This window comes from Callorhinchus milii, unplaced genomic scaffold (assembly GCF_018977255.1).
Source record: "Callorhinchus milii isolate IMCB2004 unplaced genomic scaffold, IMCB_Cmil_1.0 Scaffold4, whole genome shotgun sequence".
NCBI lineage: Eukaryota > Metazoa > Chordata > Chondrichthyes > Chimaeriformes > Callorhinchidae > Callorhinchus > Callorhinchus milii.
Window position 1 is genome coordinate 53,617,123 of NW_024704745.1, and position 15,213 is coordinate 53,632,335.

At 40.0% G+C, this 15,213-nt stretch overlaps 1 protein-coding gene across 2 annotated transcripts in view; it reads left to right on the forward strand.

Moving 5' to 3' along the window:
- The window catches only part of mtmr2 (myotubularin related protein 2), a 41,763-nt gene extending 27,981 nt beyond the window's left edge, over positions 1 to 13,782 (forward strand). The window contains exons 8-17 of one of the 2 annotated variants that reach the window (XM_042333886.1): positions 537 to 620; positions 1,261 to 1,410; positions 2,300 to 2,488; positions 5,836 to 6,021; positions 6,549 to 6,755; positions 7,708 to 7,800; positions 8,646 to 8,759; positions 9,273 to 9,449; positions 10,351 to 10,386; positions 12,383 to 13,782. In XM_042333886.1, coding sequence (XP_042189820.1) covers positions 537 to 620; positions 1,261 to 1,410; positions 2,300 to 2,488; positions 5,836 to 6,021; positions 6,549 to 6,755; positions 7,708 to 7,800; positions 8,646 to 8,759; positions 9,273 to 9,449; positions 10,351 to 10,386; positions 12,383 to 12,547 — 1,401 coding nt within the window. In that variant the 3' untranslated portion in view covers positions 12,548 to 13,782. The remainder of the gene's footprint in view (positions 1 to 536; positions 621 to 1,260; positions 1,411 to 2,299; positions 2,489 to 5,835; positions 6,022 to 6,548; positions 6,756 to 7,707; positions 7,801 to 8,645; positions 8,760 to 9,272; positions 9,450 to 10,350; positions 10,387 to 12,382) is intronic. The other variant, XM_042333887.1, reaches the window with a different exon arrangement.
- Positions 13,783 to 15,213: the final 1,431 nt, after the last annotated feature.

Genomic DNA, 15,213 nt, shown 5'->3' on the forward strand with positions numbered 1-15,213 from the left:
GGAAGCATACAGGAAAGAATTTGGCAAAATCCCCATGGTAATCACCCTGGAGACTAAACTCTTTTTTGTACAAGATAAGTACAACTTTGGTCGTATATTTTCAAATGATATCACCCAATTTTCTCCTTGATGCTAGCTTCTTTTCTGCGAGAAGAAGTACAAAGTCTGGCTGAAGCTATCTCCAGAGCTGTGTATTGTTGTCTTTTTCCAACAGAACATGAAGCAATGAAGGGCATAACTACTTTTCTGTTTATTTGTTCCACATGTGCAGCATGGTATTTAGCAGCAAAACCAAGAACTGGTGACATTTGCACAATGGGAGACAACAAACAAAAAAATGTGTTGAGGGTTGGGATTATATTCAACAGATCTCTGACAGATTGGATGATTCGCCTCAATACAACCAGTGTGAACAGTACAAAACTTCAGTAATAATTTGATGCAGTTGAGTATAGAGTTTGGACCATAGTTTTGACCTAAAATGGAATTACAATAGGCGTTGCTTAACTATTTATCTGACTTTGTTAATTTTTCAGCCACTGTTTGCATATGAATATAGTGAAACCTTTCCTGAGGATGGCTGGAAGATTTATGATGCACTTGCCGAATATAAGAGAATGGTGAGTGCTTTTCAATATTGTCCTTGGGACGTCCTCCCGACGTGAAAGATGCTATACAAAGGCAATCTTCTTGTTTTTCTTTGATGGTGTGTTAATTGCAAACTGCAGTGTATTGAAATGTTAATCCAGTTTTGTTGCAACAAAATTCTCCTTGGTTCAGTCCGACCCTGTTATAACACGATTTGTTAGAGTGTGAGTCCCTTAGAGAATAGTATGAGTAGGTTGTGGACCCACACTATATCAGAAGTGCATTGACAGGCCAGATAGTCAGAGGTGGAAGTGATTCAGCAGCAACGTGATACCTGTGGTAACCTGACCACCCGGAACTGGGATCCATAGCCATTTCACAGACCCATTACAAAAGAGGTCTAACTTTACGGGCCCAAAACATTGCTTTGTAATGGTGTTGGACTGTATTTTCTTGGTTAAACCTTTAGTGCTGGTTAGAATCCAATATATTTTGCCATTGTAACCGGAGCTATAGATTTAAATTTGTATTAACTTTTTGTGCTATGGACTTTATTTATATTAGAATTTCAATCAATATTGTGGGAGCTTTATTAGCTGTTGCAAATCAATTGCCAAGTTAGTAATTTACTAACAGATTGTTTAATATTTTGTCTTCCGCATATTGCTACAGGGCCTCCCGAATGAAAGCTGGAAAATCACAAGAATTAATGAAAATTATGAACTTTGTGACACTTATCCTGCTATATTGGTGGCACCAGAGAGCGCTTCGGAAGATGATTTGAAGAAAGTAGCTGCTTTCAGATCAAGAGGCCGTATACCAGTAAGTGCTTAATATTGACTATTTAAATATTTGGTGCTTACAATAAGATTACCCAATTTTTTTTCTGTGGAAAGGCATCTTTCTGCTGTCTCAAACCTACTGACATTGCTGAGCTTCAGAGTGTTCGGTTGCAGTGTTCTGCCTGCAGTTTCCAGCAGTTTAAAAAAAAATCAATATCAGATGATGTAATCAAGGCTGAAATTGTGGTTGTGAAATGCTGACTGAAGTATAGATGCAGAACATCTTTAGATTGATTCTCTGATTTGTTCTGTGTTTACTGCTCTCAGACAGGATAGCGGGGAGGGTGTTATAATTAGTTTCAGCACCAGTAAACAGGGAGAGGAAAACCAGCCAGGATTTATTTTGATCAGCTGGATGTCTGACAAATGAGGAAACCTATCACTATGCTTAAGAGTATCCAAACCAAACTGAGAGTTCCATGTATCCCATCTTTACATGGAAATTCCAGAGATTTGCTGGAATGGAATGCGCACTCTCCTCCTGGAGAGACGCATCCTGCTTACCTAATTCCAGAAAATATTAGGTAGAGGTTGGTAAGAGACCAGGCTTGGGGAGCCCAGAGTGCAGTTTAATGCATGAAATATAAATTGTCTAACAATTTTTCTTGTTTACATATGGAAAGTTAGTTAAGTTTGTACTGCAGCTCTTTACTGCTGCAACCTGCCAGTATTTGAAAGGTACCATGAGGACATCTTCTAACAGTGGGTGCTGTTTCAAGATTTTGGTTAACATTGAGCTCTTTGCACTTTTTACAAACCTGCCTGACAGGTTGAGACCCAGTCAAGGTCATTTAAACAGTAATCCAACATTGAGTAAAATGGTGCTATGTGCAGTCTGGAACCTTAAATTATTTTCCCCCTTGTTGCAGGTGTTATCATGGATACATCCAGAGAGTCAGGCAACGATAACTCGCTGCAGTCAGCCCTTGGTTGGTATGAGTGGTAAACGTAGCAAAGATGATGAAAAATACCTCCAAGCTATAATGGATTCCAATGCACAGTCCTATAAAATCTTTATCTTTGATGCCAGGCCCAGCGTTAATGCTGTGGCTAACAAGGTAATGTTTTTACTTGAAATCAATTTCTTCAATACTTAATAATACTGGATCCCCAATTCTTGTTTATTCTCAAATCCTAGTGATTGAAGGCTCTTTTGCATCTTATTTCCTTTGATCCTTTTAACAAAAATCTTGCCAAGATGGTAACATCGTCTCTATCACTGTAATTCTTGCCTGTGAAAGCTTCTACATCAGGGGGTAGTACTGCTAAGCACTCTGAGATGCCGCCTGGCATGGAGGGCGCTATATAAATGCAAGTTGTTTGTAGTGTGAACCCCCAGAGGCAAGCAGATACGGCCACATATGGCAACTCACTATAACACAGGTTTAATCTCAGGGTTATGAAAAACCAGAACAGCAACACAACAACCGCAGAGGCATGCAGGTACCTGGGCTCACAACCAGTGCCTGCCACCCTCCTACAGACCTGCATACTCGCAATCCACCCCCCCGCTCTTACCCTGAACCAACCTCATACCAGCCATGTGGCCTAAACCTCATTCTCCCTGGCTCTGAGCCAGGGTGAGATTTCCACCCTTCTCAGGCCAGCCTTAGAATGCAATAGAGATGGGGCATCATCATCTTCTCATGAAGGCACAGACCCCTCGCGCTTTCTCGCCCTGAGGTCTGAGTGCCCACCACTATACTCCATTTAGCCTCTGCTGTCAGTGAAAGGTGATATATCGGTTATTAGATGTTTTTTGAATGTTGGGAATATTTACTGTAATTTATCATTCTTCTTTATGAATTGTTAAACATTTCGCCCACAAAATATACTGTCAATTAACTTTACAGTATATTCTGTGAAGTGCTTTGAGATGTCGCACCAACGTGATAAGGAGCTACATCATTTGCAAGGATTGTTGTTATTATTTTCAAGAGGTTCAGTACTGTCAAACCTTGTACTAGGCGTGCAGCAGTTTCTGCAGGCAAATTGCTTGTTCCCTGTGTGTGAAATCGGAGCCACTAATCTTGCCCAGAATACAGATAAATATTCTGAATGCTGGATTTTGCCCAGTCTGGAGGCACATCACTAAACTCTTTAACTAATACTTTACTACCTTCCCTCACTTCCGTAACATCGCCCGACTCCGCCACTACCTCACCCCTCAGGCCGCTGAAACTTTTGTTCATGCCTTCATCACCTCCAGGCTCGACTATGCAAATGCCCTGCTTGTCGGCCTTCCCAACTCCTCCCTCCACAGGCTGCAGATAATCCAGAACTCTGCCGCCCGTGTCCTCTCCTGCGCCAAACTCCGTGACCCCATCTCCCCCACTCTCCCGACTCCATTGGCTCCCTATCCTTCAAAGGATCCAGTTCAAGATCCTGGTCCTCACTTACAAAGCCCTCCATGGCCTCACCCCACCCTACCTCAGCGACCTCCTAACCACCAGCCCGCTCCCTCCCCTCAGCCGGCTCAGGCCTGCTCCATGTCCCCCGACCCACCCACCCCACCATTGGCGGGAGAACCTTCAGCCACTCTACCCCCAACCTCTGGAACTCCATCCCCCAATCACTCCACCTCGCCCCCTCCTTAGCCTCCTTCAAGTCCCACCTCAAAACCCTCCTCTTCCATCGGCCACCCCCCTCCCCCTCCCCTCCTTTTTCCCCCACCTGACCCTAGCTTGAGTCTGAAATACTGTACCCTGTCCAGCGCCTTGGGACGTTCTCCCGATGAGAAAGGTGCTATACAAATGTAATCTTCTTGTTGTTACTGCATTGAGCAGGTGGTTCCAGATTCAAAGAACCATCTGTTTACAGAATCAAAATGGCACAGCACAGAATACTTGAACTGAATGGGTTGTTTTTGTGCTGTAGCATTCTATGTAACTGGTTTAAACATGAAATGCATAATTCTACTAGACTCAATGAGGTCAATTTATCATTGCGTTTGATATTCAATTTATTGACCGTATCTGGATGTGCGGGAGACAGACCCCTGCTGACATTCTCAACAACAACAACTTGCACTCATATAGCACCCTCCACACAGGGTAGCGTCTCAGAGGGCTTAACGGTGGCGGAGCCTGACTCCGAGCTGGCGGGGGGGGCCCCGGGAGGTGACCGTAAGCACGGTCGAACAGGAAAGTTTTCAGGCGGGACTTGAAAGAGGGGAGAGGGGGCAAGGCGGAAGGATTGAGGGAGAGTGTTCCAGAGTTTTGGGGCGTAGTGGCTGAAAGTATAATCTCCCATGGTGGGGCAGAGGGTGCGAGGGACGTGCAGGAGGTCGGTGCCAGTTGAGCGGAGGCGCCGGGTGGTCAATTGGGGACTGAGGAAATCGGAGATTCTCAACATTCTCAACAGCAAAAGCATTGGACTTCTGGTTCACTGAATTGGATTATTAATAGCAGGATACCGTCTTTTTTACTGAACAAATCAACTCTTAACATCGAATCAATGAGTGTGCAACAGCAAACACACCATTCAAAACCACTTCAGTCTATGTTCAGTTAACTAAGTGCTCCCTGCCTGCAAGCTCCTGCTATCTGAAGGAGATGTAAAATCCCCCAAGGGAGCTTGCAGAAGCATTCTGAACCTCCAGAACTGGACTATAAAAGCAGATTGATAATAATAATAATCCTTACATTTGTGCATCGATATAGCATCTTTCACTTCAGGAAGACTTCTCAAAGTGCTTCACAGGATTTATTGTAAAGTGTGTTTATTTTTTATGGGTAAATGTGGCAGTCAATTTGCACATAGCAACAACAACGACAACAAATTACATGTGTTATAGCACCTTTCACATCTGGAGGATGTGAAAGCAATGTCCTACAAACAACCATGGGAGTCCTGTGGCTCAGTGGTTAGAGCACTCGCTTTGCAAGTGAGAGACCTGAGTTCAATCCCAGGCAGAGGGCGAAACCTTGGGCAAGTTTCCTTACTCCACACAGAGCCTAATAATAATCCCTCCAAAACCAAAAACAATAATAAATTGGTCATTTTCAATCCGCGACTGTTTGTGGGACATTGCTGTGCGCAATTGGCTGCCGCGTTCGCCCACAAATATACAGTCAATTCACTTTACAGTGTGTTCTGTGAAGCGCTTTGGGACGTCCTCCCGACGTGAAAAGCGCTATATCAAATGCAAGGATTATTATTATTATTATGTCATGAGTGACTATTTTTAACTGTGGGATAGATAGGAGAAACAATATCCGTCATATTTGCATAATGAAAAGGTCACTAGTTCCAAGTTCATAAAGTTAAATGGAAAAAGATAATGGATAAAACAATTAAATTAAGGCTACAGTTTAAAATTCTATACAAAAGCCTCATATGGAATAGACCACAAATGCTGATTGACAATCCGTTGCTGAATTGTTTTGCTTGATCTCTTGCTCAGGCTAAAGGAGGTGGCTATGAAAGTGAAGATGCGTATCAGAATGCGGAGTTGGTCTTCCTCGATATCCATAACATTCACGTGATGAGAGAATCCTTAAGGAAATTAAGGGAGATAGTTTATCCTAACATAGAAGAATCACATTGGCTATCCACGTTGGAATCAACACACTGGTTGGAACATATAAAAGTAAGTTTCTGTATTCAGGCAAGTAAGTCATCAAGGTTTATATATAGTAGAGCCCCATTATAATGCTCTTTGTAATTTATGTTCGCTTATACAAAGTAGTTTAATTTAAGTGTGGAACCTGCCATTTACAGTCTTTAACACAAGATTACAAAAGCTGGCCAGCTTCTTTGGCAAGCTGCATATCACAATGTCAGACTTCAAAACGCATCATTGTGTGATAACACATTTTGAAGCAACATGGGAAGTACATTGTGTATTCAAGTGATACATTGTGCAGCGTGCCATTGTGAAGCTTGATGCGTACCAATCTAGCAGGTTGGTAATTTATGGATTCCCAGCTACCACCTTAGAGCAAGGTTCTTCTGTACATTAAATTAGTTTTAACTCAAGGAATCTTAATTTAGGTTCAATTTTATAATCTTGATTTTTTTTCACTAATAGCAAATTCACCTCTCATAAATACAGTGCCTTAGAGCACCATTCTCAGTTTTCTGCTGTATCATAACATACTTTTCTTGTGGTTTCAGCTAATCCTTGCTGGTGCTCTGAGGATTGCTGATAAGGTTGAGTCTGGAAAGACTTCAGTTGTGGTGCACTGTAGTGATGGCTGGGACCGCACAGCCCAGCTCACCTCTTTGGCTATGCTAATGCTGGACAGCTACTACCGGACCATTCGAGGTTTTGAAGTCCTTATCGAAAAAGAATGGCTCAGCTTTGGCCACAGATTTCAGCTTGTGAGTGTGCATACTTCCTGCAGTAATTTAAAGCATTTCCATTCAGCTAGAAATAGTGTGTTAGCCTTCCTCATTTGGTACCACTTTTTCCTATAAATCAGAAGGTTGTGGGTTCGAGCCCTGAGTCAAACTTTAAGCTCATAGTATCATTGGCTGGGGATCGGCTGCATAGTTAGAGGTGTCATTCTCAGATGGGTGAACATTAACTATTCCCATGACACTTTTTGAAAAAAGAGGCAGTTTCTCCCATTGTCCTGCCCAAGGATGATGATGACTTATTATTATAAATCTCTTCTGGATAAGTCATGACTGTTTGTGGGACATAGCTGTTCACAACTAGCCCCTAAGGTTTGCCTATAAACACAGTCAACAACAACCAGCATTTATATAGCATCCTTCACATTAGATGGCATCTCAGAGCAATCCATTTTACAGTTAAATGTTCTGAAGCACTTTGAGATATGATAAGGCATATCAAATGCAAGGATTATCAACAACAACTTGCATTTATATAGCGCGGGGTAGCGTCCCGGAGTGCTTGACAGTGGCGGAGTCTGGCACCAAGCCAAGAGGAGAGGGATGGAGGAGGTGACTGCAAGCACGATCAAAAAGGAAGGTCTTTGGGTGGGATAAAATATCAAATACATGGATTAAATGCTGTATGATATTAGCTGCTTACTAAGCAGTGCTTCACAATTGGGAATCTGATGTCTTAAATTACCTTTTTAGTTTGGATTGTATGTTGACTTTTTAAAAAAAAACACTTTGCATTCATTAAGCTAGCAACAGACTTTCCACAATTATTTCCCTGTAGCATTTGACTGACTAAGCTTATTTTGCAATGCCGGTTTTGTATTCCACATTCTTGGCTAATAAGTTTGCTACTTTATCTTGTAATGTTTCTACATTAATGAAATATATTCCCTAAGTGTAGAAATCTCTTGTTTTACAGAGAGTTGGACATGGAGACAAGAACCATACAGATCCTGACAGGTCACCAGTCTTTCTGCAGTTCATTGACTCAGTGTGGCAGATGTTGAGACAGGTAATATATTTCATAAGGTCCAATGACATCTGCTAATAGTTCATAACTTTAATGAGTAAAGAATTACATAGAACATTTTGTAATTTTATTAACTAGAGATCATTATTCCCCCTGTTGAAATGTACCTTTTTTGGGGTTCTGTTGAAAATAGCAGTGTGATTTATAGGAATGCTCACTGTGGTGAGTGATGAGATTTAGGTTACAATAAGTTTACAGCTGTCATCAAGACTAAATGTGTTTATTAACAGTATCCAAGTGAATATAAGCAGAAGGAAATTAATTTTGCCCTATGCTACTTTTAGGTTTAAGCTCCCTCAGCTGTTTCACCTACTGAGGTTATAATTAATCAACATGAATCAGCTAGTCAAGATTTTTCCCAGGTTCCTGATGAAACAAATGGAAAATTCTGAAAGGCAACATTCAAAGACGCATGACCTTTGATGAGTGATTTGAGAGGGAAAAACAGAGAAATGAAGTAGAGTAATGAATACTCTACTCTAGATTTCCCTTCTGCTTTAGTACATATTCATATTTGGTGCAGTTTATGAGTTAAGAGTTTTTTTTTAAAAAAGTCAAATCAACGGAGAAAGACTAAAATGTGGCCTTACCTTATGGGTATTAATGTATGTCTGAATCTGAAACTAGATAATGTTGAATTATGGACAGAACTTAGGCTACCAAATGCATGCAGACAGTAAATATCAATTAGATTTGTTTTGCTGACTTTCTGATTTCAGCTGATGGTCTGCATTGAATTCACACATCTGTCTTCAACACTCACTGTTCATTAAGGCATCTAAGTTTAATTGTGATTTTTTTAAAAACAAAATGTTTTATTTCTTCAGTTCCCCACAGCCTTCGAGTTTAATGAGTTCTTCCTCATAACCATTCTCGATCATCTGTATAGCTGTTTGTTTGGAACATTCCTTTTTAACAGTGAACAACAAAGAGTGAAAGAGGTGAGTGAACAGTGGTAATTCAGTGATGTTCGGCAATCAGAACTACAGAGACTGGAACTGTGCTAGAATATTGATACTTGAACGAGTGCAATATACAATGAAACCCCGATATAACACGGTATTTAGGGTCCATAAAATCGTAACGATAGCGAGAACCTGTATTGGATCTCAGTCTACCTGCAAAAAGTAACTGATAGTCGACGTTTCCTACGCTTGGCCGCTGATTGCGCGGGTTCAATGAGCAGCCGTGGTGCTCGGTGTATGAGCAGTGCCAAGTAAATTTGTTTGATGATATATCCGATATTTTACTTACTGGGATGTTTAGAATGAGTCTTTATGCGTTATAAGCAGAGTGATGTTATAAGGTGGGAGGGTCCTTAGCACATTTTGTATGGGAAGCGACAATATTGATAGCATGATGATGTTAACCATGTGTCTTATTATCAGGAGTTCACTGTATTTTGTTAGGATGGTGAATTTAATAGGCCTGTTCTCATTTGATTTCTTTTACAGGGATTGCACAAGAATACCTTTTCATTGTGGGCGTACATAAACAGCCAGCTAGATGAGTTTACCAACCCTCTATTTGTGAATTACTATAACCATGTGTTGTATCCAGTGGCAAGCATGCGCCACCTAGAGCTCTGGGTGAGATATTACATCCGATGGAACCCCAGGATGAGACCACAGGTAAAATCTCTCATCTTTCAGTCATCATTTCCTATTTGGGGTTAACTGATTATGTCACCATTCAACTGTGTGAACTGCAGTTGCATTTCAGTAAAATATTACAACCATCTTCTGAGTATTATTTAAAGTGGTCGGGCTTCTCTTCATAACTAAGCAATCTGTATTGCGGATTTGCTGGGATGTTATTGGGATGTGAGACGATATACAAATGAAGAGCGGTGCCTCAGTTGGATTTTTTTTCCATTGGAGCAGAGGAGAGGGGATATGACCTAGGTCTTTAAGATACAGAAGAGGGCACGATAGGGTAAATAGGGAAAACGGTATTTCCTTTACTTGTGAATTCGGTGGCCTGAGATGTCAGCAGAAAACATCAGGTTGAGGTTAGAAGGAATCTTTCCCTCAGAGGGTTTGGAATTCATTCTAAAGAGACTTTTGAGGATGTGAGAATGGATCAATAGAAACATTCAAGAGAAATAAGGACGCAAGCAGTAAAAACATGAAAATATATGGGAAGTGGGATTCATTTAGAAAAACAGGAAGCAGTGTTCAGCATGGGCCAACTAGCTCCCTTTAATACAGAAAATTGGACTGATTCCAACATTGTAGTTTGACACAAGAAACTCTTTCAGAAATGTTTTGCAGATTTTGATGTGAAAGAAAATGTGATTTAAAAGGTGGAAAGAAGTGTCTTGATTGTTGTTTTGCATACAGTAATTATTTTTTTAAGGTGAATATCAAAACAGTTTTTATTATTTATGGTTGGATGCGATTCAATAAAATATTAGCAGCTATTTCAAAGTTAAAAGGATTAATTCTTTAACCATTAAAATTCTTACATCTGAATATATTCTGGTTAAAAGTTACATTGTGTCTAGTCTGATCTATTGTTTTGATACTTTAGCAAAACACACCAGTGGTCAGAGTGGGATATTGTGAGGTAATGTGTAACCTAATACTTTTTAAGTAATTCAGCAACAGCTAATATACTAATAATTGAAATGAACAATTTGAGCAGCGTGATGTGAAATAATTAAAATCATCAGAGTTGGTTAAATTAACAAGTTAACTTTGTGTGTGAGATATCGGTAAGCCTGTATCTGAGTTTTACTTGGCATTTCAACATGTGAAATACTAACTGAGAGCACCACTAATAAGTAATCATATTTAGAGCTTTGCTTTCATGATTGACTTTTCAAACAGGCACCTCAGTTGAGAAGAAAAACAAATTCTTGATAAATTCAAGTTCGGTGTCTTCTGATGACTATTATCCATATTGCTTCAGTACTGTTTTGCATTTTTTTACTACCAATGAATGAAAACTGATGAATTATGTTGGCATTTGCATCATTAACCCGAATCAATTCAATTCATCAGTTTTCTAAGCTTCATTCCAGCAATTGGAAAAAAACAATCCAAATAATTTAAGGGAATTTTACCTAAGTATCTACTCAGCTTGGGCGATGAGAATTGTGCTTTCAAACGTTCTCAGAGGCACTAAGAAGAAAGACCTTGCATTTTTATAGTGCCTTCTCTCAGAACATTTCAAAGCACTTTACATTAATAACTGTCAAAAATAGTAGCTGGTTTTAAAGGTAACTGCAATAGCCATTTGAGCTAGTACGGTCCCACAAAGAGCCATGAGGTGAATGACCAATTTATCTAATTTCAGCAATATTCCAGCTCGCTGGACTGGTTGAACTTTCTGTATCTCATATCACCGATTGAAATATAAAAAGTTTGCTCTTGCATAAATGGCTTTTGTTGGGTCATTTCTGGAATAGCTTATTTTAAGTCGCATGGGTCAATATTGGCCACCAAAGTTCTACTGCCTCTGCAACTTGTATTTATGTAGTGCTCCCCACACAGGGTAGCGTCCTAGAGTGCTTGACAGTGGTGGAGCACGATGCTGAGCCGAGGGGAGAGGGAGGTGACTGTAGAGATGGTTAAAGAGGAAGGTCTTCAGGCGCGACCTGAAGATGGGGAAGGAAAGGGCAGAGAAGAAGGAAAGGCGGAGAGAAAGAGTGTTCCAGAGTTTCGGGGCATAGTGGCTGAAGTGCTGCCACTGATGGTGGAACGAAGAGCACAAGGGACTTGCAGGAGGCTGGAGCCAGTCGAGCAGGTCAGAGAGGTGTGGAGGTGGCAGGGCACAAAGGGATTTGAAAAGAAGTGTGAGGATTTTGAAATTGAACTGTTCGGTGATAGGGAGCCAGCCAGTGGAGCCTGGCTACACTGGTGTGATGGGGATATGGAGTTTAGTGAGGATGAGTATGCGGACCACAGAGTTTTGGTTCAGCTGGATCCTGTGTATGGTGGAGCTGGGAGACCAGCGAAGAGGGCATTTGAAAAGTTGAGTTGGGAGGTGACGAACGCATGGACGATTGTTTCGGCTGCATCTGGTGTAAGGTATGTTCGGAGGTGCGTAAAGTGGCAAAGGTGTAGGAAGGCAGTCCTGGTCAGGGACCAGATGTGGGGAAGGACAGCTGTGGATCAAACCTGATGCCTGGGTTGCGCACTGATTCAGTGAGTCTGAGGGATAGGCCAGGGAGGTTGAGGAGGTTAGAGCAGCAGGATAGAAGATGTTGACAGGAGCCAAGGAGTATGATTTCCATCTTATCAACAATGAGTTGTAGGAAGTTTTCGCTCATCTAGGCCCTGATGTCCACCAGACAAGCTGAGAGAACATCGGCGGACCTAGAGTCGAGCTGGGGGAGAAGTAGATTTGTGTGTCATCCGCATACATGTGGAAGTTTACCCCATGTCTGCGAATGACATTGCCAAGAGGGAGATTATATAATGAGGCAGCGGAGGTGGGGCCAAGGATGGAGCCCTGGGGTACATCACAGGTGACCAGGCGGGGGCGAGAAATTAAACCATTTGAAGAGACAAAGTGGTGGTAGTGAAGTTTGTTGAAAGCCTATGATTCTTATGTGCAGGAGCCCATTCATCAGCGTTACAAAGAACTTCTCGCAAAACGAGCAGAGCTTCAGAAGAAAGTGGAAGAATTGCAGCGAGAAGTTTCCAGCAGGTCAGCCTCCTCCTCGTCTGAGAAAGCTGGCTCACCTTCACGCTCTGTCACACCTGTACAGACTGCCGTGTGAACAACTAGTTAACTCTTTAAAATTAGCAGCTGGTGAAGACACTGTTACAAAGGTCTGCTGGAAAAGAAGTCATTCGTATGCACAGCCAAATGTTACATATAAACAGGTTATTGTAAATTATATTTACTTTTTTGTATCAACGTTGTAGCACTTATTTGCTGTGTGTAGGTGAGTAATTCAAGAGTATTAAGCAACCACTCTGATGCAGTTTATGCATTTGGAAGTCTAGCTATTTATTGCACTGACCAAGTTTTTATCTCTTAATTCTAAGATTAACACTAAAACCCTGAGGCAATAGCCAATGTGTTAGTGAGTTTTGAACTCGTTTTATTTGACACTACAGCTGGATAAAACTAAGCATCTCACATGCTATTATTCATCCTGTCCCCAGCAAATCTAATTTTAACAATCTGTTTAATAGGATGCACATTAATAACCTGTATTTTTTGTGGAATTAACCACTAATTGCTGTGGACATAGGTTTCTTTTGCCTACAAGGATGATGGGTTTATACACCTGACATTGTGGGTTTATTTTCCATGACCTGTCAGTCTCTGGCGTAACTTGTTTTACGTGACACTTTGCATGATAATAGGGTAACTGATTAAAACTATGTTTCAAGTAAAATTAAAGCATTCCATTATATTAAAACATTAAGCCCTATTCCCTTTATATTATAGTGGTTTTGAATACACAGCTGATAGGGAGAAAATCTAATATCCTTGAAAATTAGAAAAAAAGTTTAAAAGAGAAACTTTCACAAAAATGCAGATAGTCTGCCTTAGGAGAGAAAGTGAAGTGCCTGCGTTTTATTTTTATAACTTGTTCACTGCTTGTTACCCTGAAAATGTTAAATGCCTAAAATTCAGGAACAAAAACATTTAGCCAGGGTAAATAGGATATATCAAATAGTACTGTAGATCTTAGTTATGTCTCAAATAATGCTTTGCCAGACATCTACCATACAATTGGTCAACCCCAAAGCCAACAGTGTATCTGCCATTTGCATATATTAAACTTCAGAAAACCAAAAATAGAATAGATTTGTGACCTTAATTTCTTGGAATTAAACCAACCTCTGTGCTGTGCCTGAAAAGTTCACAAAACTACTGTCCCTTTTCCAGCTGTTCTGGTGTCAGGTAAAACATGTCAAGTTATGGATGCTTGCTTTGTGAAGAACAGTAATATAATTTGTGGAGTTCTGTAGCTTAGTGGTTAGAGCACTCGTCTCGCAAGTGAAAGGACCTGGGTTTGATTCCCAAGCAGGGCAAAACGTTGGGCAAGTTTCCTTATTCCACACACCTCTGTTTACCTAGCAGTAAGTCGGAACCTGGTTGTTAGTTGATTCGCAGATCACTTTTCTGGATGTAATAATCCCTTCCAAAAAATAAAATAAATAATGATAATTTGGCCACTCAATCCATGACTGTTTGTGGGATACTGCTGCGCCCCAAGATATACAGTAGTCAATTCACTTCACAGTATATTCTGCGAAGCGCTTGAGACATCTTGAAGATGTGATAAAGTGCTATATAAAATGCAAGGATTATTATTAGTAGTAATAATTTGGGGATATAAGATGAACTTGATTTTTTAAAAATAAGTGCTGGAACTTTGCACTTACTTAAAAAAAAGCCTGTATTCAGCAAACTGTGATGAAAATGTTGCCAATATTATATTATTCATCAACACTAAACCAACAGTGCTTTGAATCTTCTTTAACAGGCATCTCTGAAGTGCAAAGCCAGTCAAAATTAATGATGAAACTTATATGGTTATTTTTAATTGTTTTGTGAATCCTGGGCATCTTAAACCCAAACTTTGAATCAGTTTATCTTTTCACCTAATAACGTAAAATTGCTAGAAACCTAATCTCATTTTACTGTTACCAGCAAGCAGCCAGTTAAATAAAACATAACACATGGATGAAGAAGTTTGTACCCTATTTAAAACTTACACTAGATAAACTTAAATAAATAAGCCTGTTTTTTAAGCCACGACAAACTGAAATATTCAAGGTGCTATTTGTAATTTCCAGTGCAGATGAGGCTGTGTTCAATCATAATTTGTTGGAAGGTAACAGGAAAACATTGAAATGAGATGTTTTGAGTGAGCAAGGTGCAAAGTAACATTTATTTAAAAAGTTCACAGAAGAGCTTTTTGGAAAAGTTAGAAAACCAAAAATTAATTTTGACTGGTCTACCTAAAATCAATACACTGATAAGTGGTTTTAAAGTCCACACTGAAGTTCCACTGTACTTGTACCTAGATTATGCAATATCAGAACAAGCACTGATACTGAAATGCATACATTTATAATTTATCAGTATTTTTCTTTAATGTTATCATTATGTAAAGTATAAAAGTACATTTTATTTAGTTTTTTCCTGAAGTTTTTTTTAGTATATTGAAATAGCTTGTTATCTGTAATAGGTAAATTTCAGTCCTGTAAATAAGTTGTGTAATTATGTTCTGTAGATGTTCAATTCTGAATGTAGACTATGATCTTATTAAATTTATGAATGAGCAGTCAACAGTTAGGATTTTTAAATTCTTTTTTTAAAAAAAGTTAAGCAGGGCTAAAATTTAATACAAACAGATACTCCCAACGTGCTATCCAGCATCCCATCTTTAAGCACAATGTTGCAAGCCATGTTTGTAAATAG